Below are 25398 nucleotides of genomic sequence, written 5' to 3'. Positions count from 1 at the left end.
ATTCAGACTCATTTCCTAAGTCTTTCAGGTACCCAAGGATGCTGGAGAAAGCAGAGCAACACACGATTGTGGGGAAAGTTAAAACAACAGCCTGAGGGACAACTGAAGAATGTACCTGTTGGGAAAAGGTCTTCTGGAACCAGAAGGTTTGGCTGTGTCACCCCCTTGCGGTCAGCCCAGCTCCCCGAGTTTGGGAATATAGGCCAACTCTCTGCGCAGCCTCTTTTGAGCGCCGGGCAGCGCGCATGCGTACAGACGGCGGGCCAGGTCTACAGTGGGATTCGTTCCCGCAGGGAGGCTTTCCCCGGAGGCACTGATTCTTTCTCCTTCCGGCAAGCTCGGACCGGAAGCGCAGTGTCGGGGCTGCGGGCTTGCCGGCGCCTGGTCCTTTCCCGGTGGCAGCTGGGGCGTGGTCGCTGCGTGCCGGGCTCACGCGCGCCAGCGATGGAGGGGCAGCGGGTGGAGGTGGACGGCGGGATCATGGAAGGGGTGAGTGCGGGGCTGTGTGGGGCCGGGGCAAGGCGTGGCGGTGGGGGCCTCCATTCAACGTGTCTCATTTCTTGTCCCCGGTGCTCTGCAGGGCGGCCAGATCCTCAGGGTCTCCACCGCCCTGAGCTGCCTCCTGGGCCTCCCCTTGCGCGTGCAGAAGATCCGAGCGGGCCGCAGCACGCCGGGCCTCAGGTACTGCGGGCGGGTGGGGAGTCGGGCTGGGAGACTGGGATCGGAGCCCGGGTTGTGGAGCAGAGGACGCCCGGGGGCAGCGTCCGGAGTGCAGCCCTCGCCCTTCTTTCCTGTCCCTAAGACGGACTGCGAGTTGTCCTTGAGTCGCATTGAAACACGGTAGTTTGTCAGTTGTGTTTCCCTAAGGTTCTCTCTCATCTAGCCCAGGGTAATCCCGAACTCCCTAGGTGGGAATAATAACCTTGAACTTTTGATTCTCCTCTCTCAACGTCTCAAATGTTAGAATTACAACAGTGTGCCGCCATGCCCAGTTTATATAGTTCTGGGGATGAAACCTAAGGCTTCTTCCATCCTGTGCACCTCCACCGAGCACCTCCACTGAGCCACATCCCTATCCCCCAATCGATCCATCTCTTTTTATAAGAATAGCAGTCAGATTGTTAGCGCACACAATAGTGAGGGTGCATAGCTTGTCTTTAACTTAATTGTAGCTGTAAAGGGTCTTATTTAAACAATCCTATTTTGTGTGGGTTGAGGCCTCAACATAGAATTTAGGGGGTGAGAGGTGTCAGGGGTTGGTTATTTAGTAGAAGGCAAGCAAGGCTGGTAGCACGTAGGTAGTTCTACTTTTCCTTTTGTGCACACTGGAATTTGTAACAGTTCCTCAGTGTGTGTTTGTAGCCTAAATAACCAGTCTTGAAACCTTTAAAAAGTTGCCTATAAGCAGTGAGTCCAAGTGCGTTACAAACCCCAGTTGAAGCTCTGCCGTTGAAGGCTCGGCACTTGCTTTCTGGCCATTGCTTTTGTAGCAGTTCCGTAGAGTGGGGTATTAATAGGCAGTCTGATCGCACACGTTTTGATGCAGTATTATGACCTGAAGGCCTCAGCATTTATCTGGACTGGAAATGGTTCGCGATTTGTGTGATGGGCACTTGGAGGGGGCAGAAATCGGCTCAACAGAGATAACCTTCACACCGGAGAAGATCAGAGGTGGAATCCACACGGCGGATACGAAGACAGCGGGGTACGTCACACCTAGTGCTCCATCCAGGCTTCAGTTCCGATGCGGTTTCTGATGCTTCCTGGGGGATGCCCTTTAACTCTTTAGAGAGCCAGTTTTCTCCTCCTTAAAATGTAAATAATAGACCTTCCAAGGTTCAAGACAGTGGATGTGAAATTTTGGGTGCCTGCTCATTGAGCTGTAGCATTAATTAATTAGTTCATTCATTCATTCATTGAGACAGGGTTTCTCTGTGGTCCTGGCTGTCCTGTAACTTTGTACTTGTTGAGTTATAGCATTTATTCATTTATCATTCATTCATCCATCCATCTATTTACTTATTTATTGAGACAGGGTTTCTCTGTGGTCCTGGCTGTCCTGTAACTTTGTACTTGTTGAGTTATAGCATTTATTCATTTATCATTCATTCATCCATCCATCTATTTACTTATTTATTGAGACAGGGTTTCTCTGTGTAACTCTGGCTGTCCTGCAAGTCACTCTGAAGATCCTGTAGACCTGGCTGGCCTCGGACTCAGAGATCTACCTGCCTCTGCCTCCTGGGTGCTGGGATTAAAAGCTTGCACCCCCACAGCTGGCAGTTGTAGCTGTTATTATCTTCAGATTTTTTTTCTTTTTCTTTTTTGAGACAAGGTCTTCTGTGTCATCCACATTGATGTTAATCTCATGATTCTCCTGTTTTACCCTCCCAGGTGCCTGGTTTCCCTTTACTGTCTTATTAAACATCGCTCGCCCTATCTGTCCAAGATCCTGGGTTCAGTCTCTAGCACTTCAGGAGGGGCAAAATGCTTAAGTCTTAAAAATTCTAGATATCCTGACTACCTATTTTCCCCTTGGGAAGTGGAACTGGAGGCCTGGTTCAGTGGTGGAGTGCTTAATTAGCCTGTAAAAGGATTTGGGTTCAATTCCCACTACCAGAAAGCAAACAAAACAAGAATAGCAAAGCCCCAGGCAAAACCACACAGCCTTTTGGAAGATAGATGTCTTAATAAATTTCTAAGTATCCCCCATGTCATCCCACAATGACAGCGGAGTGACAGTGACAGAATGTGGAGAGGAGCCAGTGTTTGGATGGCTTCTGTGAGCCGTGTGGCTGATTGCTTCCTTCTTAGCCCCTGGCACTGGAGCCTAACCCATTGCCTCAAGCGTGCTGGGCATGTGCTCTGCCCCAAGGTTCACCCCCAGCCCCGAGAGCTTTTTCAAGTAGCTTTTTGTTTTTGACTATAGTTTTCTGTTATTAAGAATTTGACAGAGTAAGTATAAAGTATAGTAACTATAAACCTTTTGTCAGTTCAGAAATAACTTTTCAAATGAATTATTATTTTAGGAAGATGTTTAGTAGCACATGAGATCTGAGCTATGGTATAAGTAGACTTCTGTGCTAAGAGGCTTGTGATTGGGCCTAAAATGAGATCAGTTAACAGAGAACTTTCCTAAAGTAAGGAAAGAATTTCTGGTGCCTGATCATTAGCATGTTATTTACTATTCTGTACAAACAAGGAAGAAAAAGTCATAGTTAGCTTCCTAAAAACTAACTAAAACAGTAATAGAATTTGAAGCGTAAGAGAAAGCATTTATTCCATACCTTCCAGGTTGTGAATTAGGAAGTCAGATCCCACTGGTATTAAGTGATTTACCCATGGCCTTGGAGTTAGGGTAAGAACTAGCATTAGTATTTAAGTCTTTTGCCTTCTAATTTTTAAACATTTCATTTATTTGTAATGTGTGCTTGTGTGTGTGTGGGCAAATGTGCTCACCTGTGCATGAACACTGGAGTGTGTATGGAGATCAGGGGACAACCTGTGGGAATCAGTTCTGTCTTTTCTACTATCTTGGACACAGGAGTTGAACTCAGGTCGTTAGGCTTGTGGCTAAGCCTTTACTGGCAAAGTCATTTCTCCATGCCTTGCCTGCTCATGTATTAGCAAGTGAGAGAATTAAGTTTAAAGTCGATAGTCTAGTTCCACAAAAGAGGTTAACAGCAGTAGAGTCCTAGCAGGAAAGCCCATTTTACTTTTGACCACACTTAATTCGTTTTATCCCTGGTCGTGGTTGCAGTACTGTGAGTTTTGTCTGTTGAAGGGAGAGGGCCCGCTTGTTCATCCCAGTCACCTGGCTTGCTTAGCCCCCAAAATAACCACACAGAAACTGTATTAATTAAATTACTGCTTGGCCCATTAGCTCTAGCCTCTTATTGGCTAACTCTCACATCTTGATTTAACCCATTTCTATTAATCTGTATATCGTCACCCACGTGGCAGTGGATTACTGGGAAAGATTCAGCGTGTCTGACTCTGGCGGCTCCATAGCAGCTCTCTCCTCCTCTGCTTTCTTCCTCCCAGCATTCAGTTCTGTCTTCTCTGCCTAGCTAAATTCTGCCCTATCAACTAGGCCAAGGTAGTTTCTTTATTCATCAACCAATGAAAGCAACACAGAAACAGAAGGACCTCCTACACCATTTGTCCGTGTCTGGTTCGGTGGTTCCTTACTCTTCTAAAAGTGAGGTTTCCATTACTGTTTTCAGAATCTAATTTTGTCTAGGAGAACATAAGCACTTTAAATGTTGGGGTGCTTAGGAGAAAATGAGTAGTGGACTCAGCAGTTACAAACCTCTGTGAGTAAGCTGAATATCTCTTTGCTGTTTGCTCCTAGTCTCCTCTTTTTAGGAGAATATATTGCATTGCCTGTATTTTCTTTTCTAATGCTACATGTATTACTCCACTAATGGTTATTTAGAGAATTGATGAAACTGCTTATTAGTAATAGAGGCTTTAATATGTCCTTTAGAGTAAGATTCATTAGAAGTGTTATTAATGCTGAGGACAGACTGACGGCAGGGTCTCTGTGAGAAGCTGTCAGGGCCCAGAAATAGAGACTTTGTGTTTAGTGTACTTGTTTCTTTGTTGTATGATGTTAAAGAGTTTGTTTTGACTGCAGATGCTCTATCTAATTACCTTTAAAACTGCAATCTATTAGGACTGCGATAGTTTTCATTTTGAAGAAGGGCAGTACCCATTCATTAAAAAAAATATCGGACCAAATACTTCATTTTTAAAAAACACTTTACCTTCGTGTTGACTATAAAGAGAAAACTCCGTGTGAAACATTCCGTTTCCAGTCTTTGTAAAAGGCCTTCCTGTCACATGAGCTCTGATGGTAGGAACGTGCCGTGACTTGATATTTGAGCAGTGTCTTGTGCATGGTGACAACCAGGTGTAAGCACGTGACTATTTCTAGTCTCGGCTGTTCGGAATGCATCTTCCTAAACTGCTCATAAGAATACTTTTAGAAAAAGGTTTGAAGCTTTTATTCTTTGTTGACTTACTACTAATAATGATAACACGAAGTAACAAAACTTAGCCAGTCACATAGGTAATGTGTTTAATTTTGCATTCAAACTTAGATCTGTATTTTTATTTTCATTTACTTACATTTATTCATTTTGGTTTCTCAAGGTAGGATTTCTCTGTGTAGCTCTGGCTGTCCTGGAACTAGCTCTGTAGACCAGGCTGACTTTGAACTCACAGAGATCCTCCTGCCTCTGTCTCCCAGGTACTGGGATTAAAGGTGTGCCTGACCACTTGCCGGCCACATTTTTTTTTCTAATTTAATATTTTTGGTGGTGCTGGGTACTCAACCAAGGCCCCACAATTGAGAGGCTGAAGCCTTTTATTATTGATTTATTACCTTGAGCCAGTTTGCTTATTATCTTTCTACTTGGAAATATTTCCCCGAGATTCAGGATTCTATCCTTCAGACACTGAAGTGTTCTGACTTCTGCATTGTCTGAGCCACAAGTCCCACTGGTGTGCAGTAACGAGTACAGCTGTCCTGAGAACCAAGACACAGTACAGTTAAGCGTGTTCTGCCTTTTCCTTAGGAGTGTGTGCCTCTTGATGCAGGTTTCAATGCCTTGTGTTCTGTTCGCTGCTTCTCCATCGGAACTTCGTTTGAAAGGCGGAACTAATGCTGAGATGGCCCCACAGATCGATTACACCACGATGGTAAGGAGTGGCCTCATGCTCTCTCTTTAAATATGTCTGCAGTATCTTCATGGACATTCCTCTTCAGCATGTTTTCCAATTCTGTTGCAGGAGAGGGGACAGATTAAGGTTCACTGTAGGGTTTGTGTTATAAATTAAGATAGTGTTCATTCTGAGTTTTAAGGTCCTAAAAGTATAATTATATAAATTGTATCAGTTATTATATAAATCACCAGGTTTTTTTTTTTTTAGTATTGGCATGCTCGTGGGGGAAGTGGCACAGGTTGAGTGTAGCACTGAGATACCAAGTGTACAGAATTTGAGCCAATGAGATGGCTCACTGGGTAACAGCACTGGCTGTGCAAGCCTGACGACCCGAGTTCAGCCCCAGAACCACAGCAGAAAGCCAGAGCCGACCGCCCCACCAGTGCCGTGGTGCATGTATCCCTCCCCTGGGGCACAAGTGGAGCTTCCCCGCCCAACTTCATGTGATGGGAGTGATCACAGCCCAGGTGCCAGTGGCATTCACTCATTCCTTCCGAGTCTGCATAACGTGTGTGGAGCGTGAGTCTCATGTGTGCGTCCCATCCTCGTGTGTGTGCGAATGCTACAGAATCTGAGAATCTGAGAAAGTCAGAAGCCCAAAGCCCTTCTGGGTCTGAGCATTTTCAGGTGAGGATATTCAATCTGTGTTAATTTTTTTCACTAGGTTTATTGCAGCATAATTCTTTGTAGTTAAATTTATTCCTTTAAATGTAGTTTTAGAAATTTTGTACATATAGATACATGTAAACCAATTTCCATAGTTAAGATGTGGAATAGTTTTATTTTAAAAAAAATTACTTACCTTTTATAGCTAGCTAGTCCTGTCCCCAACTCCTGGCAACCACTTTTTCATTTTCTTTTAGTTTTGCCTTTTTCACAATGCCATCTAAAGTAGTAATGCCATCTATATCTATATCTATATCTATATCATCTATATCTATATCTATATATATATCTATATAATTAGAATTAGGTTTTTTTTCCCTCTTGTCAAACAGGGTCATTATATTCCAGGTTGGCCTTAAGTTGCTGTGTAGGGAGAGTAACCTTGTGTTTCCAGTGTTCCTGCTTCCACCTGCAGGGCTAGAGTTGCAAGTGTGCAACACCATGGCCAGTTTATGCTGGAAAATACTTCGTGCATGCTAGCCAAATGTCCATTCTAGCCAGGCGTGTTACCAACCAAGCTCTCGTGCCAGCTCCTGGGTCTAGATTTTTTCACTTACATGATAAATCTGAGACTCAGTGCTACTGAAGTAAAGGTCAGCTGGTTTTACTCAGTGTATGAACCAGTTTGTTTATCCGCTCATGAGCTGAAGGCCACTTGAGTTGCTTCCATGTTCTGGCAGTTTTGAACAAACTCACCGCTAAGATGTGCAGACACTGCAAAGATATGTTTCAGCCCTGTGTGTCCTCTTTGTTACCCTGTGAAAGCTCCTCCTGCACCCCACTGAGCATTAGGTGGCTTCTGTGCTTAAGTCCTCCTTACCCCGCTCCCCATCTGAGTGTTTGTGTGTGGGGACCCAGGGCTTTACACACGTAAGGCAAGCGCTCTGCCCTGGGCTGCATCACCACTCCTGTCTTTGAACAAAGCAGAACAGAAATTTAGTGCCGTCCATAGCTCCTGCTCACATGGAGACCACCTAGAGAAAGGAGAAAACACACGCATGTGTTATCGTGGGCTTCAGGCGTAATTACTGTCTTCTTGTGAAGGGCTGCCGTTATGATGGATGACATCATCTTTTTAGTGTGCTGAGATGTGTAATGAAGGTCACTTCCTCTTTACCTAGTAATTCACATAGAGGAAACTGCTCAGTCTAAGCCACTGTGGAAGGTGACTGTGCTTGAGCATAGCCTTGTATAAACTACAATTATCATTGCATTAGAGCAGCGGTTCTCAACCTGTGGGTTGCCGCAACCCCTTTGGGGGTCAAATATCAGATATCCTGCATATCAGATGGTTACATTACAATTCACAACAGTAGCAAACTTACAGATATGAAGTAGCAGTGAAGTAATCTTATGGTTGGGGAATGAGGAATTGTAGTAAATGGGTACAGTATTAGGAAGGTTGAGATTCACTGCTTTAGAGGATGGTTTGATACATTTTACTCAACTGTCGTATTATTTAAATATTGCTTGAGAAAAACTTAGGATGTTATGAAAAAATGTTTCTAATATGAAATGAGAAAAATGGAGGATAAAGTGTCTATCTGATAAGATTCAGCATATTGAGAAACATCGTATAGTGGAAGGCTGTTCACCAGCGCCCTCTTGTGTCCCTTTGTGCGCACTGTTGTTACCACCGGGAGGACTGGTGTGTGGAGGGTGTGGCGCTGCCCTTAGGTAGACTAGGGCAGTCCTGCTCAATGTGCAGCTTTGCACCAGAGTTCTTGTATGCACAGTAGAATTGCTCTCAGTATTGCTGTTGTTCCTCTGTATCTGTGGTACCTACTGACCAGCTTACTGCATGGCTTTTTTATATAATAATTGAACTTGGTGAATCTCTGCACACCAGTGGCTAAAGTAGCAATTGACTTTTTCAGGTTTTCAAGCCAATCGTTGAGAAATTCGGTTTCAAGTTTAATTGTGACGTTAAAATGAGGTAAGTTACTCAGTCCTTAGTGTCCCACCCAACCCTTCCGACAGTGGTGCTGGGGACCCAACACAGGGGCTTCTGCGTGCCAGGCCAGTGCCCTGTCAATGAGTTATATCCTCGGCCCTTAATCTTTTCCATCTATTACAAGTTCCGAAATTAGTGGAAAAGTTACATTTAGAGAACTATTACTCTGATACTGTTAATGTGTTATATTTCATGATAAATTTCTTTTCTTTTTCTTTCTTTTTTTTTTCTTTTTTTTTTTCCTGAGACTGTTTCTCTGTTTAACAGTTCTGGCTATCCTGAAACTCACTCTGTAGATTAGGCTAGCCTCAAACTCACAGAGATCCTCTTGCCTTTGCTTTTTGAGTGCTGGGATTAAAAGTGTGCACCACCACTACCCAGCTTCATGATAAATTTCTTACGGAAAGTAATTGTACTTTGTGTCTTAAAGGTAAACTGTAGAGCTATGGGACCTTATCAGACACCTGCAGTGTTCATTTCTTCATTGAGAAATAGTTTCATGGGAATTTCTACATGGAGGAGATTTTCTTAGCTATTGCTATCCATGCCTGTATCATCCACACCGGTGTTATCCACACGTGTGTCCTCCACTCCTGTATTATCCATAACTGGGTTGTCCACGTGTATTATCCACACCTGTGTTAGCCATGACTATACCATCCACACTGGTGTTATCCACATGTGTGTTATTCGCTCCTGTGTTATCCACGCCTCTGAACAGGCAGAGGAGTCCCTGCATGGACACCTGACTAGGCTTTCTGGAGTCATGAGGAGGCTGCTCCCCAGTGTAGTCAGAGCTGACGTCCTAAGAAAGCCCGGCCTTTAGGGATGTCTCTGTAAGGTTGTCCTCTGCTCTCCAGTAACAAGAGTGAAGGGTTTGGCCTGGAGCTTAGTGCTTTATGGTCTCGCCCCAGTTTTCTCTCTAGTTTTATCCTCTCTCCTACTTTCAAGTGGTCGCAGACTAACTCGGTGGGTTGACTGCTGTCTTAAACTGCTTTGCCCCTTTACATTCATGTTATTTATATCCCCTGCTTACTTAAAAATTAGAGATCTTTATTTATTTATTTTTTCGAGACAGGGTTTCTCTGTGTATCTTCGGCTGAGATCAGACTGGCCTCCAACTCACAGAGATCCACCTGCCTCTGCCTCCTGAGTGCTGGGATTAAAGGCATGCGCCACCACACTCGGCTAGAAATCGTATTTTGACAGGCTCCAAAGCCACAGAGAAACCCTGTCTCGAAAAACCAAAAAAAAAAAAAAAAAAAAAAAAAAATAGAAAATTTCTATTTGGACCGGCTTTGGATGCATTCACACGTATTTTTCATCTGTTGGTACCTCTTTGCAGCCATACTTATAATCTTAGTAGATTGTAAACTACATCATCTCCTAACTACTTGGAGCATAGCAGTTCTCAGCATCTGCAATAAATGAATAGAACTGAGGTAAAATTTTGTTAGTGTTGACTGGTTATATATTGATCAGATATTAATCTGAGTGCCTGTCATATGCCAGTTCCGATTTTAAGCCTGGAAAACAAACCAGTAGAGCCGGTGTCATAGAGAGTATGCTCTCAAATAGCACTTTGAAGAATGAGGAAAATGTTCTGTGCTGTCTTCAGTAGTCATCACTGTCCTGTACCCACTGAGCCCCTGAAATAGTCTCATGTCGCTGGGACGATGATTTCTCTTTGTCCTGTGGGTTGAACCCAGGGCCTCGTATTCACATGCTAAGTCACTAGTCGTGTGTATCTTCAGGCCACAGGGTGGACACCCGAGACTGCAGATAGGAGTCAGGCCTTTCCATGTATTTCCACAACTTACATATCTTTTGGTATCATTCCTGTTTCTGCAATGTGTTGTTAGGCTCTACTTTGTCATGTACTCAGTTATGGAGAGGTATTTGCTCTAATTTTCCTAGGGGCTATTACCCAAAAGGGGGCGGCGAAGTGGTTGTCCGAATGTCACCAGTTAAACAGTTGGACCCAATAAATCTGACTGATCGTGGCTCTGTGACCAAGATTTATGGGAGAGCTTTCGTTGCTGGAGTTTTGCCACTAAAAGTAAGTTGTCTTAGTGCTCTTAGAAGTGTATGGACACCTTGATAGTGCTACAACATTCAAGCTTTTGAGAATACTTTGTTTTGTTTTTTTCAAAGTAAGAGTCTCAGACACTTAGAGGTTTTGTTTGATTTTTTTTTTCTTCTGAGATTTTTGTTCTTGTTTAAAGTAGGGTCTTTTGAATAGCCCAGGCTTTCTGAAATTTACTGGGTAGACCAGATGGTCTTGAACTTTCAGCGCTCTTCCTGTCTCTATCTCTAAAATGTTGTTAGTTTGTTTTTTCAAAACGGGGACTCATGTAGTTCTGATGTAGCTGATGATGGCGTTGAACTTACAGGCCCAGGAAATCCCAGGATTCATGTGAGCTGGGCAACACACTACCCCCTAAGCTACATGCCCACCCAAAGAACTTTTATTTTTAATTATGCTTATTTCTTTTGTGTGGGTAGGGATTGGACTGCATTCCATGGTACACGTGTGGAAGTAGGATGGCAGCGCATGCCACAGTGTTTGTGGAGACAAGAGGCCAGCCTGTGGGTGCCATTTCACTCCCTCACCATGTGATCCCTGGAGCTCTGACTCACATCACAGGCTTGCCAGCAGGTGCCTTTACCCACTGAGCCATCTCAACCAAGGTGGCCCAAAAAACATATTTATTTTGTTTGTTCTGTTTTGTTTCAGTTAGGGTTCACCATGTAACTCTGACTGGCTTGGAACTCACCATGTACATCAGGCTGGCTCAAACTTAGAGAGTTCTACTTGTTTCTGTCTTTCAAATAGTGATATTAAAGGTGTGCCCCATCCTGCCTGGCAGAATTTTTTTGTTTTGTTTTCTTTTTTGTGGCGATATTTTTTTATGCTATAACAAATAAAACTTGCCTGAAATTCAGAGTGCAGAGCTAAGCAATAGAGGCCAGGCAGTGGTAGCACACACTATTAAGACCAATTAGAATTTGTGCTGTAGTTTTTTGTTTTTAACCTTTGTTGTTGTTTTGTGTATGTGTGTGCTGTAATTTGTTTGTTTGTTTCTTTGGTTGGTTTTTCAAAATAGGGTTTCACTGTGTTGTATAATCCTGGCTGTCCTGGATCTCACTCTGTACACTAAGCTAGCCTCGAACTCACAGAGATCCCCTGCCTCTGCTTCCCAAGTGCTGGGATTAAAGGTGTCCACCACTGCCTAACTTTTGAACTTTTATTATTTTTGTGTGTGAGTATTTTGCATGGTATATCTGTTCCATGTATATGCAGTGCCTTATGAGGCCAAAAGAGGGCATTGGATCCCTTTGGGGCTGGATTGGCAGATGGTGGTAAGCTGCCATGTGGGTGCTTGGTATCAAAAATGGGTCCTCCGGAAGAATAGACAGTGTTCTTGACTGCTGAGACATTGCTCCAGCCCCTAATTTATTTTATTATGTGTATGAGTTTTCCCTTCATATATGAATGTGTACCGCATGTGTGCCTTGTGCCTGCAGAGGTCAGAAGAGGATGTGAAATCCTCTGGAACTGGAGTTCAGGTTGGCTGTTAGCAACTGTGCGGGTGCTGAGAACTGAGCTCATATCCTCTGCAAGAGCAGCTTTCAACTGCTGAACCATCACTCCAGTTCCCCAGAACTTAATTTGGATGTCTTTTCTTTTACATTTTTCTTAAGTCAGAGCTCTCTCTGGAAGTTTTTAAATGGTGCATGGAAAAGCTGACTATGTATAATTTTGTAGGATTGAAAGTAATTATGACAGCCAGAGCTACACAACACAGTCACACCCTATCATCTCAAAAAACAAACCAAAAGAGAGAAAAAAAAGTTTAAAAACAAATTGTCCAGATAACCAGTGATGAATTCATTTTCCTTTTCTGATTTTCCAAAACAGGTAGCAAAAGACATGGCGGCGGCAGCCGTGCGCTGCATCAGAAAGGAGATCAGGGATCTCTACGTCAACATCCAGCCTCTGCAGGAGCCCAGGGACCAAGCCTTTGGCAACGGGAGTGGAATCATGTGAGAGCATGGACTTAGACATTTCCTGACGTCATTACCCATCAAAGAGTTGAAGGACTGTTGCTCAGGTTACGGTTCTATGACATATTTGTAAGGTTATTTCTACTGAAAACAATAGTTTAATTAGTGTGGTTATTTGACTGAAGCTTGGTGTCACATGGCTGTACTTCCCAAACTCACGAGACAGGGGTTGAGAGTCACAAGTTTGAGGGCAGCCTTAGACCTAGGCTGTACAGCATGTTTGAAGGCAGCCTGGGCGCTTTATCAAGCTACTGCCTTATATCAAACGTAAGCAAAACACCAAGAAAATGGACATTGTGATTTTGTTTCCTAAGGTATTTTGTACTTTGTAGACGTTTATCTGTGGGTCCCATGATCATAATTCAAGCAATTCCAGATAAAAGTACTTGGGAAAAACAAGTTTCTGTTCTAAGTGTACAGGCATTTTCCCCCCTTGTCATTCCTTAAACAGTACAGTGTAATGACTGTACAAAGTGTGTAATTTGCAGTACGAGTCTAAGTAATCTAGAGATGATTCAGAGTATTTGGGAGGATGTGCCTACAAGTTTGATGCCAATGTTACCTCAGTTCTCTTTTGTTTTTTTTGAAACAAGGCCTCACGTAGTATAGTCTGACTTTGAACTTTGTGTGTGTCGAAGGATCTCCTTGAACTCATGATCCTCCTCCCTCCCTTCTGGGAGGACAGGCGTGTGCCACATGCTCAGCCTGTTATTTGGTTTGTTGAATCAGATCTCACTCTGTAGTCCAGGCTGGCCTCAGATGGTCCGCAATCCTGGTGTCTCCCCTCCCAAGTGCTGGAAGTGACTTGGTGTGAGCTAGTTGATACGATACTGTTTAAATAAAGGACTTGGACGTCCTTAGATTTCAGTATCCTCGTGTAGATCTTGAACTTCCCATGAATACTGAGGAACAATTGTAGTGAACTTAAATTGTTGTTGTGTTTTTTTTTGTTGTTGTTGTGTTTTTTAAGATTTATTATTTTAGTTACATGTGTGTGCCTTCATGTGGGTATGTGCATGTGGGTGTAGGCATCTATGGAGTACAGAAGGGGACACTGAGTTCTTAGCACTTGTGAGCTGCCCTATGCTAGGTACTGAATGTGGGTCCTCTGCAAGAGCAGTTTTCTTAGCCACTGAACTATCTCTCCAGCCCCCTGAATTTAAATATTTAAGCTAATCAGAAAGTAGTCTTTGAAACTAACGCTAACAGAAATATTTCCAGTTTTTAAAAGATGCCTTAAGTATGAAACTAATTTACAAATACTTAGTGTGGTAATGATGTGTTTAAGTTACAAAAATTCTTTAATTGATGTTTTTGAGGTGTAGAAGCAGTGTTTTATGGATACTTACATTTTCAAGTCACCTTATGCAGAAAAGCACAAAGTGAGCGCTTGCTGACTTTGCAAGTACTGTGTAATAAACCCTGGAACAAAGCCCAAGTCTGCATGAAGACCTTTTCATTTCAGATGACCATAGAGTGCTTTCTAACACTGTGCTGGTAATGACTTAGTTAATGACAGAATACGTGTAGGGGAGGGGGTGGCTTTCTTTACATGTGGGTACATTAGAATCTGCAGACTTTGCCCAACGCCACTGTGTGGGAGGAGTTTCACTACTGCAGTGGGGTGACCAGATTTAATTTTGCCTGTTTAACAGTAACTAGCCTCTAGTGTTACATTGATGTGAAAGTTAGAGTATTACTGTGTGGGTAATTACCCTCTTTTTCTCTTATGTAGCATTGTTGCTGAGACATCCACCGGCTGCTTGTTTGCTGGATCATCGCTTGGCAAACGAGGTACAATGAAGGAGAGGGGTCTATAATTCCCACCGTCACTATAAAGTCTCTCTTCAGGGTAGACTGTTGAGGATGATGAGTGGCATTTTAAAGATAGCGCCAACTATTAGAGTTAGCAAGTTCTTTGTTTCTCCCAACTTTGTATTTTGAGAAAATGTCAAACCTCAAGTGGTCTCCTAGGTGCACCAGTTGTGCATATTTAGCTACGTGTTATGTACATTTCTGAACTGTTTTGGCATTCATTGTGGGTGCCATGCCTCAGTCATGAACTGCAGCATGCATTCCCAATGCCCTCAGATTCACAGTGCTAGCCTTACTACACCTGAACATTTGTTACGCAGACATACCCACACATTAACTTAAGCAAGTTGCCTAGGAACAATGTCGAATTTATTTTTTAATGTTTATATAGTATTGACCTATCATGGTTATTGACTCTTTTATTCTACTTTGTTACATTTTCTTCAGACAAGGTCAGCCCTTATTGGCCTGTTAATCACTGTGTAGCCCAGCCTGGCAATTCTCCTGCCGTAGCTTTCCAAGTGCTGGGATTGAGGGCATGTGCCACTGTGCCCAGCTTAGTTTGTCTTTAGTACAGAATTCTCTGTTTGCTTTTTCTTTTTAATTCTCACGATACTGACATTTGGAAAAGTTTAGAACATTTTTCTCAACAGAATTCCTCATAGTTTGCATTTGTCTGGTTGTCTTATGCTCAGGGTTTTCCTGTGGACATTTTTAGGAGGAATCTTGCAAAGATGATTCAGTTTTTTTCTTGACCATTTTCTCAAGGTGTGTGTGTGTGTGTATACTTGATTTTATATATATATATATATATATATATATATATATATATATATATATGATCCAGTAAATGTAAAGATATAAAATACAAACAAAATTGTCTTATTCTGAGTTCTTAAGAAATTTTTATCTGGAGCCACAGATTTCTTTTGCTTGTTTGTTTTTTTTTTTTTTTTTTTTTTTTTTTGGTTTTTCGAGACAGGGTTTCTCTGCAGCTTTAGAGCCTGTCCTGGAGCTAGCTCTTGTAGACCAGGCTGGTCTCGAACTCACAGAGATCCGCCTGCCTCTGCCTCCCGAGTGCTGGGATTAAAGGCGTGAGCCACCACCGCCCGGCTCACAGATTTCTTTTAAAGAATATAGAATTTGACTTTTATTACTTCTGATAGACTTATTTTGTATTCATCTTTGTACCAAAGACTTAGAATGTGTAGGAAAGTAGGAACCAGAAGAGCCAGGGACATGTTCACAATGATTTAGAACCTGTTCGGATCTTGGTGTTTGGGATTTGTTGTTGTGTGCAATATCTTGCCCTGAAGCTCATGCTGACCTCAGACCCAAGCCTCGCCAACTTCTAGTCTCAACAGTGAAAGACTAAACTTTAAATGGTTGCTCTGAGAATGTCACCTGTTCTTTTTTAAGATGATACTGAACAATCCTTCAATTCTGATGAGATTTTCTGTGACTAATTGTAGCTTGTGCAAATCACAAGTTTTAGATTGGAAGCTGAGGTATAGCTCTGGGTTATAGCTTTGTTATAAACTGGCCTTAGATACTTTTCTATGCCTTTGTTTCCTAGTCTTTATGGAAGGCTGTATTATCACAACACAAGAAGGAAGAAATAAATGGTTGCAAAGTTCCTTGCAAAAAAAACCCAAAAAACTGGCCTTATAATTATTTTAAAAATTAATTTTATATATGTGTTTATGTGTATGAGTGTTTTGCCTACATGTATGTCTGAGCACCACTTTCGTGTCTGATACCCAGGGAGGTCAGAAGAGGGTGTTGGACCCCATGGAACTAGAATTACCATTGTGAGCTATCTTATAGGTGCTGGGAATTGAACCTGGGTCCCCTGAAAGAGCATTCAGTGCTCTTGATTGTGTATCCTTCTCCAATCTTCGTTATTTTGGTTTCGTACTTTTTTTTCACAATTCTGGGTAAGCTAGGGCCTCACACATGCATTGAGCCACGTCCCCAGCCAGCCCTGAGTAGTGTTTGTAAGCAGTGCATACCATGGAGCACATAGGAGGCCAGAGGAGTCTTTCTCCATTTTCACCATGTGGGTTTTGGAACTTGAACTTGGGTCATCAGACTTGGCCACTGGAGCCTCTACTGAACCATCTCACTGGCTCTATAATTAGTATTTTTTTGATATTCCACAAAATATATTTTAAAGTTAATTAGTGAAAGTGACAGTGAAGGTCATTACATATTGATAAAGTAAGAAACCCAACAAGAGGGTATATAAACACATTCTTGTCACATTGGTGTACCCAATTTTATAAAACAAACACTGCTAAAAATGATATAACAGATAGAGCTCAGCAATACTTCGGGTGATTTCAATACATGAAATAATATCATCTAAAAAGTAAACAGTGAAACCACTATATATAAATAATTGGACTGGACTAACATCTACAGAACATTTCAAAGAACAGCAGCAGAGAAGAACACATTCTTAACAGCAGCCCAAAGAATTTGTTTTCAAAATGTTCACATTTTTTAAAATTTGTTTTTATTGAGCTATATATTTTTCTCTGCTGCCCTTTCTCCCTCCCCCCTCTTCTTCTACCCTCTCCCATGGTCCCCATGCTCCCAATTTACTCAGGAGATCTTGTCTTTTTCTACTTCCCTTGTAGATCAGATCTATGTATGTCTCTCTTAGGGTCCTCTTTGTTGTCTAAATTCTCTGGGATTCTGAATAGTAGGCTGGTTTTTCTTTGCTGTTTGTCTAAAAGCCACCTAATTTTTGACAAAGAAGCAAAAAATACAAAATAGAAAAAAGAAAGCATATTCAACAAATGATGCTGGCATAATTGAATATCAACATATAGAAGAATGAAAATAGATCCATGTCTTTCGTCACGGACAAAACTCAAGTCCAAATGGATCAAAGACCTCAATGTAAAATCAACCACACTGAACCTCATAGAAGAGAAAGTGGGAAGTACGCTTGAACACATTGACAAAGGAGACCACTTCCTAAATATAACCCCAGTAGCACAGACACTGAGAGCAACAATTAATAAATGGGCCTTCCTGAAACGGAGAGGCTTCTGTAAAGCAAGAACACAGTCAAGAAGACAAAATGGCATCCCACAGAATGGGAAAAGTTCTTCACTAACCCCACATTAGACAGAGGCCTGATCTTCAAAATATACAAAGAACTCAAGAAATTGGTCATCAAAAGAACAAATAATCCAATAAAAAAATGGAGTACAGACCTAAACAGAGAACTCTCAAAAGAGGAATCTAAAATGGCTGAAAGACACTTAAGGAAATGCTCAACATCCTTAGCCATTAGAGAAATGCAAATCAAAACAATTCTGAGATTCCATCTTATACCTGTAAAAATGGCCATGATGAAAAACACTAATGACAACTTATGCTGGAGAGGTTGTGGGTAAAGGGAACACTCCTCCATTGCTGGTGGGAGTGCAAACTGGTACAGCCACTTTGGATATTGGTATGGAGATTTCTCAGAAAATTAGGAAACAACCTACCTCAAGACCCAGCAATGCCACTTTTGGGTGTATACCCAAAGGATGCTCAATCATACCACAAGGACATGTGCTCAACTATGTTCATAGCTGTTGTCTGGAGGTTTCTGTCCTGCCTGGTTCCCGCCATTGTTAAGCCCCAAAGAAATCACACAGAGGTCTATATTAGTTATAAACTGATTGGCCCAGTATCTCAGGCTTCTTATTAACTAATTCTTATAACTTATATTAGCTCATTATTCTTGTCTATGTTAGCCATGTGGCTCGGTACCTTTTTCAGTAAGGCAGTCACATCTTGCTTCTTCTGTGGCTGGGTCACAACTGCAGACCAAGCTTTCCTCTTCCCAGAATTCTCCTGTTCTTGTCACCCTGCCTCTACTTTCTGTCTGGTTGTCCCGCCTATACTTCCTGCCTGACTACTGGCCAATCAGCGTTTTATTAAAATACAGTTGACAGGGTACAAACCATTGTCTTACAGCACATAGCAGCATTGTTTGTCATTGCCAGAACAAGCTAATGCCCCTCAACCGAAGAATGGATAAAGAAGATGTGGTACATTTACACCATAATGGAGTACTATATGACAGAAAAAAATGGCATCTTCAAATTTGGATGAATCTAGAAAATATATTGAGTGAGGTAACTCAGACCCAGAAAAACAAATATAATATGTACTCACTCATAAGTGGCTTTTAGACATAAAGCAAAGAAAAACCAGCCTACAATTCACAATCCCATAATTAGTATTTTTTAAGCAGGTACCAAACAACCTACGTTTCCTCCACTTGTTCATCGACACATTGGCATTTCTCAAGTTTCAGAAGATTAGATAGCATAAGACGCTTCCCAAAGCACCCAGAGCCTAAAAAATGTTACCTCAGTGCCAATTGGGATGTACCATTTAAACTCTGGGATAGAATTTCACTCTGTAGCCCAGGCTGACCTTGAACCTGGAACAGTCCTGTGTAGGTTCTCAAGTGCTGGAATTTCAAGTGTGTGTCGCCTTATTTAGTTCAGTTAAACTTAATGACTTGAAGTAATTTGTTATTTTCTTTATTATTACACCCACTGTTTTAGGTGTGAATGCAGACAAGGTTGGAATAGAAGCTGCTGAAATGCTATTAGCAAATCTTAGACATGGTGGCACTGTGGACGAGTATCTGCAAGACCAGGTAATGACAACGACACGTTCAGGATCAAAACTGTCCTTCCTGCTAGCTTTGAGCATAATTATGTTGAATACAAATTTCTTTAATGGTGGCATCAAAATCCAGACACCATGCAGGGTCTATCCAGTTTAGATATGTCTGTACTGGAACTTTTTGTTTTTCTTTTATTTTGAGATGGGATCTTGCTTTCTAGCCCAAGCTAATTTGGAATTCTCAATATGCGCTTTGCTTCTTGAATGCTGGGATTACAGATAAGTGTCACCATACTTGGCTTAAATATAGTTTTTTCACATGCTATTTAATTATAGAAAGTCCTATTCCAGTCATTGAAAAAGTTTTCTTTAGAGCTTACGCTCCTGGAATTTCAGTGCCCGCCTTTCTCGGCCTGGCTTCAGCACACCCGCTTTGTTCTCGGTGTGTCTTTGCTTAGTTCTGGAGTGCTCTTTCTTCTTCAAGCTGCTTTGCTAGCTAGTTGTTGTCTTCTTGTCAGTTTTAAAGTGCTTGAGGCTCATGTTTTCTTACCTGTCTTTCCTTCCTTGGTTACCTTCTCCAGTCTCATGCTGTAAGTCCCAATCGAATGGTGACCCCCAGATCCGTCATTGTGCAGACCATTTCATGTGCTCATTCGTTGTTTTCCTGTGCCTGTCAGTACCTCAGCTGGGTTATGTCACTTCCTCAAACTCAGGAGCAGACTCACACTGGGAGTGCTCTTGAGTGTGTACCTACACTCTTCTTTTGAGACAAGGTCTCTCTAACCTCACATTCACCGTCCTGTCTCAGCCTCCAGAGCTTTGGGATCACGGGTGTGCACGCCCAGGCCTGGCAGAGATGTTTCTGTTTCACTGTGTGTGTGGTTTCCTTTCTACCATAGCTTCCTCTCAAGTCCCCAGTCTCTCTCCTTTTAGGAGTGTGCTCTCACACTGGCTGGTGGTAGGCCTTGCCCACCATGCCTGGCGTCTTGTGGTTGATCCTCAGAACAAAGAAAAAAAGGGAGAAAGAAGAGGGTTTCTTCAGGATTTCTTGACCATTTTCTTGGGACAGTTTTCCTTATGTTTGGTCATTTCCTTCTTGCCTAAGTCCATATCCCCAGGATTCTATAGTCTCCATTCGCCTTTTAAAATGTCATTTTAGAAGAGTAGAAAGATTTATCATGTATGCCAATTGCAGAAATATTGGGTCTAATAAGTATAACCATGCCCAGCTCTCTATTTTATTCTGAAACATAAGATTTTAAAAGTCAGTCTTGCTAAATAAGCATTTATCAAGTCACAGACTGGTAGACACACACTCGCTGTCACCATCTAAAACTTCTGGAAACGTGGAAATGATTCTTTTAATTCCCCTTTAAAGCTGTTTTGATTCCTAATAGCATTTTCCTTAGCTGTAGAATTTGAAATTCTAAATCTTAGCATATTTGTGAGATTTTTCTTCTTTGTTCTTTTTCAATAGCTGATTATTTTCATGGCACTAGCCAATGGAATTTCCAGAATAAAAACAGGACCAGTCACACTCCACACACAGACTGCTATACATTTTGCTGAACAACTGGCAAAGGTAAGTGTCCTGTCAGAACGACTAACCGTGTTAATAAGCAGGAAACCCAGTAATAATCATGGTTGATGCTGCTTGTGGGCTCCCTGCATGGTGTGCTCTCAGCTCCCTCAGCACCGTCTCTGTGTGGCTGCCTGTGTAACCATGGTGAGTGCCTGTGGGTAAACAGACGGAGAGTAGAGTGTTGGAGGTCTACAGCTCCTGTCCACAGCCTGGGTTTTGAGCACACCAGGAGGACATTCCTGAAGGCCCAGTGGTTCTGCAGCCCTGAGTGAAGCCATTCTGCTGTTCCTGCTATGTGAGCTCGTGTTCACACCTTTTCTCCAGGACTCTTCACTCTAAACCAATGTTAATTTCTTTGTGGAGAATTTACAAAGTCTATTCTCTGCCTAGTAAAGCTGTTGTTGTGTTTTCTTCCTTTTCAAATTACCCCTCACTGTGTCTTACTGTGAATACACACAGCTTCTTCTGTCCCTTATCCAGTACCATAGCATATTTTTATTTGGGGATTTCTTTCTATTTCTTGCATGATTTTAGTTTAGTTTTATTGAGTCAAGGTCTCAGTCTGTATTTTGGGCTGTCTTTGAACTTCCTAGGTATACCAGTAGTACTTGTGGCCCTCTGGCCTCAGCCTCTGGAGTGCTGGGTTACAGCAGGAGCCACCACACCCATGTTATGTTCTCTGTAATATGTTCTGTAAAATTTATGACTCAGATTTTATGAGGTTGCTGACTTTTTTGAAATTATAGAAGTAGCTCACATTACGCATGGCAGTGAGTGCCTGTAATCCAGCATTTGGGAGTCAGAGGTCAGCTCTGTCTACCTGGCACATTCAGGCCAGCCTAGGCTATAAGACATGACTCTTTCCTAGGGCGGTGCTGGCGCATGCCTTTAATACTAGCACTTGGGAGGCAGAGGTGGGCAGATCTCTGTGAGTTCAAGGCCAGCCTCATCTGAGAGAGTTCCAGGACAGGCTCTAAAAGTAAGAAACCCTGTCTCAAACACACACACACACACACACACACACACACACACACAAAGATAGTAACTCTTACAAAACAAGAGCAATAGATCTGCATTGCATTCTCTAAAAATATTTTAAATGAAAATAGTTATTTTCATACAAAATATTCTGATTATAGTTCCCTCTTTCATTTCCTCCCAGATCCTCTCCACCTTCTCATGCTTCCAACACAACACCTTTCTTAAGAAGACAAACAAGCAAATAAAAAGACAAGAATAAAACAAAATGAACAAACTAACAAACAGCAATAATAATAACAACAACAACAAAGAGAAAAGAATAAAAAAGAAGCAAAGAGCACAAAACACACACGTGCCCTAGAGAATATTCTTCATGAGCCAGACATGGTGGTGCATGCTTAGAATTCTAGCACTTGGGAGGAGGATCATAGCTGAAGGCCAGTGCCAGTGCTGTATAACAAGACCCTGAGTCAGATGTCCTCTTCACTCCCTCTGCCACCAGAAATAATTCACTGGCAAAGGTGAGTGTCCTGTCAGAACAACTAACCAGGTTAATAAGCAGGAAACCCAGTAATAATCATAGTTGGTACTGCTCGTGGGCTCCCTGCGTGGTGTGCTGTCAGCTCCCTCAGCACCGTCTCTGTGTAACCAGGGAGATTGAGTTTCACAGCTGGGAGGTGCAGAGCCGTCGCCTGCTTTTTCTTCTGCTCTAGTTTTGGTGTTGCCGTTGTAAGAAATAGGTGGGTTCCAAGAACAGCCTGGTTGGGAGAATTGAAGGCAGATAATATCTGGTGACAGCCCTGAATTAACTATTTTATAATAGCCTTGATTCCCTTGTTTCTCGCTTTTTGTGTTTTACTGTCCTGGGAATCCAAACCATTGATCTGTGCATGTCGGGCAAGCATCTGTAACTGAGCTTCATCCTATTAGTATTAATATTTTTAAATTTACCTTTATTTTATATTTATGGATGGTTTGCCTGCATTTATGTCTGTGCTACATTTGTGCCTGATTCCCCGGGAAGTCAGAAAGGGGTGTGTGCTCTCCTGGAATTGGAGTTATAGGTGACTCTGTGTGGGTGCTGGGATTGGATCTGGGTCCTCTATAAGAACAGCCAGTGCTATTGAGTGCTTAGCCATCTCTTCAGCCCCATGCTGCATTTACAGTTACTACTCTTCCCCATCACAAATCGATGATCTTAACTAGGTGCTATCAAGTTTTATTTATTCTTTGTAGCCTTCAGTTTTATAATATGTTGTATATTAACACTTAAATACGCTTAACTGAGTAGACACCCCTGAACTGGGGCGTTTGTGACTTTTGTTTCTAATTTACCTGTGTGTGTGTGTGTGTGTGTGTGTGTGTGTGTGTGTGTGTGTGTGTTTGAAACAGGGTTTCACTGTGTAGCCTTGCTGTCCTGGAACTCACTCTGTAGACCAGGCTGGCCTTGGACTCAAAGGTCCATCTGCCTCTGCCTCCTGAGTGCTGGGATTAAAGGTGTGCACCACCACACCTAGACTCTTCGTTGTATTTTAACTGGGTAATTTGGGCCAACGTATCTTTATTTTTCTCTGGTTCAGTACGACTAAGTCATCTGTAAAAGTATAGGACTTGAACTAGATCCTTAGGCTTTGTAAGTGTGGTTAAGCATACATTTGAAGTGATTTCCCGCTTACTTGTGCTTCATATTTTCATGTTTGTAATTTGAAAAATGCAGCCACATGTAAGAGTTTGGCTCCGTTGCTCTGCGTTCAGTGTTTGTTCATTCCACAGTAACTTTTAGATGCCCGCTTTTATAGCACCCAGTTGCATAAACAAAAACTGAAAGCTTGTGAAGTTTGCTGGTCAGTAAGACCATGGGATGATAGTTTCAAGTTGCATTTTAGAGACTCCTAAAACTTAAGGATTTGAAATCCCTTTGCCAGAATCTCAAACCATTTGATTGTTTTGACTTAAATTCAGTTTTATTAAATGGAACTGCATTTACCTAAAATGATTCTTCCAGAGCACAGAGACAAATCACATATTTCAAAGTCAGCTTTAGCTAACAAGTGAGAACGAGAGCATTAAGCTCAATGATGGAGGATGTTAGTCACCACAGCCCTCTGCCCCACCTACCCTTCTGAATTAGCTTCTTGAATTATGCATTTAGAGAATTAAATTGGCAGGAAAAATTTAGTGAGAGCAAATAATGTCATATCTGACAGGTAAATGATTCAGACCCATGTTTTAGAAAAACAGAGGGGAAGAGAAAAGGTGCCAGCAACAGTCGATGGCGCAGAAGCCACACTTGCCACGCTTCACGTGTCTCTGTGCTTTTAGTCAATGGCCGTGGAGGGAGCCCGATTCCTCTGTCCTGATAGACACCAGTGAACAAGAACCATGGTCTGCAGACAAAATAAGCTACTGAATTTCTGCACAAGTCATGTGATTTCTGTGTGTGCCTTCATCCTCTTCATGTGTCTTTACATGCTATTATTCTGCTTCCAGGCCAGATTTACTGTGAAGAAATCAGAAGAGGAAGATGATGGCTCTAAAGATACTTACATCATCGAGTGTGAAGGGATCGGGATGACAAACCCACATCTCTAGGGTATTTACTCCCTGTTGCACTAACTGATTTATACATGCTGTAACACAGAGCCTACGAAGGAAAATACTGCAGGGCTTGGCTGACTTTGAGGATGAAGTGCGCTTCCTTGTGGTCGGCGCAACTTGAATATCTTCTGAGATGTAAACAGTAAAAGACAAAACTTGCTAAATATGATAGTAAATTTCAATATTAAAGTATTGAAATCAAATGCTGTTTATACCCCAAATATGTGTTGCGTCTTCTCTCTCTTTTTATTGTAATAAATTAAGCGAGGGACACAGATTTGATCTGTAATTTGTATTACTAATGACCTCCCCTGCAGTTTCCGTAGTTTGAGCTACCTAGGGTCAACTTTGGTCCTGAAATATTAACTAGAAAACTCAACATAAATAACTCATCAGTTCTGAATGCAACTCCTTTCTGAGTAGCATGATGAAATCGTATACCTTCTGCTCTGTCTCACCAGTGATGTGGATCATCAACTTTGTCCAGGATATCAATATTATGTATGCTGCTTACTTGCCCATTGTAGACTTAGTAGCTGCTTGTAATTGTAGTATTACAGTGTTTGCCTTCAAATGACACTGGACCTGATGAGGGCGCCAGTGTGCAGGAACAGTTGAACTGACCCTTCAGCTGTGCCCCAAAGAGTGTTTCCATCAAGTTCACGTCACATCATTGTAACCCTAGCAGGTTTGGCCACATTTGTCCCAAACATGTCTGTCTTGGCTGGGAATATTCCAGAATAGTTGAGTTCCTTTAGAACAGAAGTGTGCCTGCATCTCTCTCAGCTACTTCACACCTAGCCAGCATCTGGGTTGTGGCTCAAGTGAACCCGGTCTGATGTTTTAGTTTAGTGTGCTGTGTATGTCAGTGCTGTGTGTAGTTCATGAAAACGTGGATGGATCTGTCTTGTGCCTTACCTAGAGATAAATCAAACATTATCCAAGTCAATTCAGAGAGACTGCTGAAATATATCCAGGAAGTTTGAATTCTTATTGTATGGACCAGTCTGCGAGAGCAAAATATGGTCATTATCCTTGCCAATGGTTTCTATAGCCTTGGATAGTAGATGTAGTTTGCTTCATAGAAGAATAATTAATTACATGTTCACAACGTAAGTAAGCCTTGCTCACTCTGCAGTAATCGAGATATGAGGTATAATTTTATCTTGGAGTAAAGCTTTTAGGATTATGGTAAGTTGGGGTCTCCTTCAGGTTGGTGTGACCCTTTATGCTCGTCGAGTGCCTTCAGCAGTGTTGAGGGAAGCTAGAGCGCAGCCTGGGCATCAGACTGAGATGGAATCTCAGCAGCATGAATGGGGAGAGAATGCTTGATGTTGGTGGGCACCCCTGTTGAACCTCA

General features: G+C 42.2%; 1 protein-coding gene across 1 annotated transcript; it reads left to right on the top strand.

Moving 5' to 3' along the window:
- Positions 1-268: 268 nt before the first annotated feature.
- Rtca (RNA 3'-terminal phosphate cyclase) lies at positions 269-24259 on the top strand. Its single transcript, XM_038311898.2, has 11 exons — positions 269-489; positions 581-681; positions 1562-1705; positions 5583-5706; positions 8274-8332; positions 10268-10409; positions 12273-12397; positions 14154-14212; positions 18814-18908; positions 20355-20459; positions 23931-24259. Exons 1-11 carry the CDS (start codon positions 445-447, stop codon positions 24030-24032), a joined length of 1101 nt encoding a protein of 366 aa, XP_038167826.1. The 5' UTR covers positions 269-444; the 3' UTR covers positions 24033-24259.
- Positions 24260-25398: the final 1139 nt, after the last annotated feature.

This window comes from Arvicola amphibius, chromosome 14, assembly GCF_903992535.2.
Source record: "Arvicola amphibius chromosome 14, mArvAmp1.2, whole genome shotgun sequence".
NCBI lineage: Eukaryota > Metazoa > Chordata > Mammalia > Rodentia > Cricetidae > Arvicola > Arvicola amphibius.
Note: the sequence above shows the minus strand (reverse complement) of the source record. Positions and strands in the feature narration are given on the sequence as shown.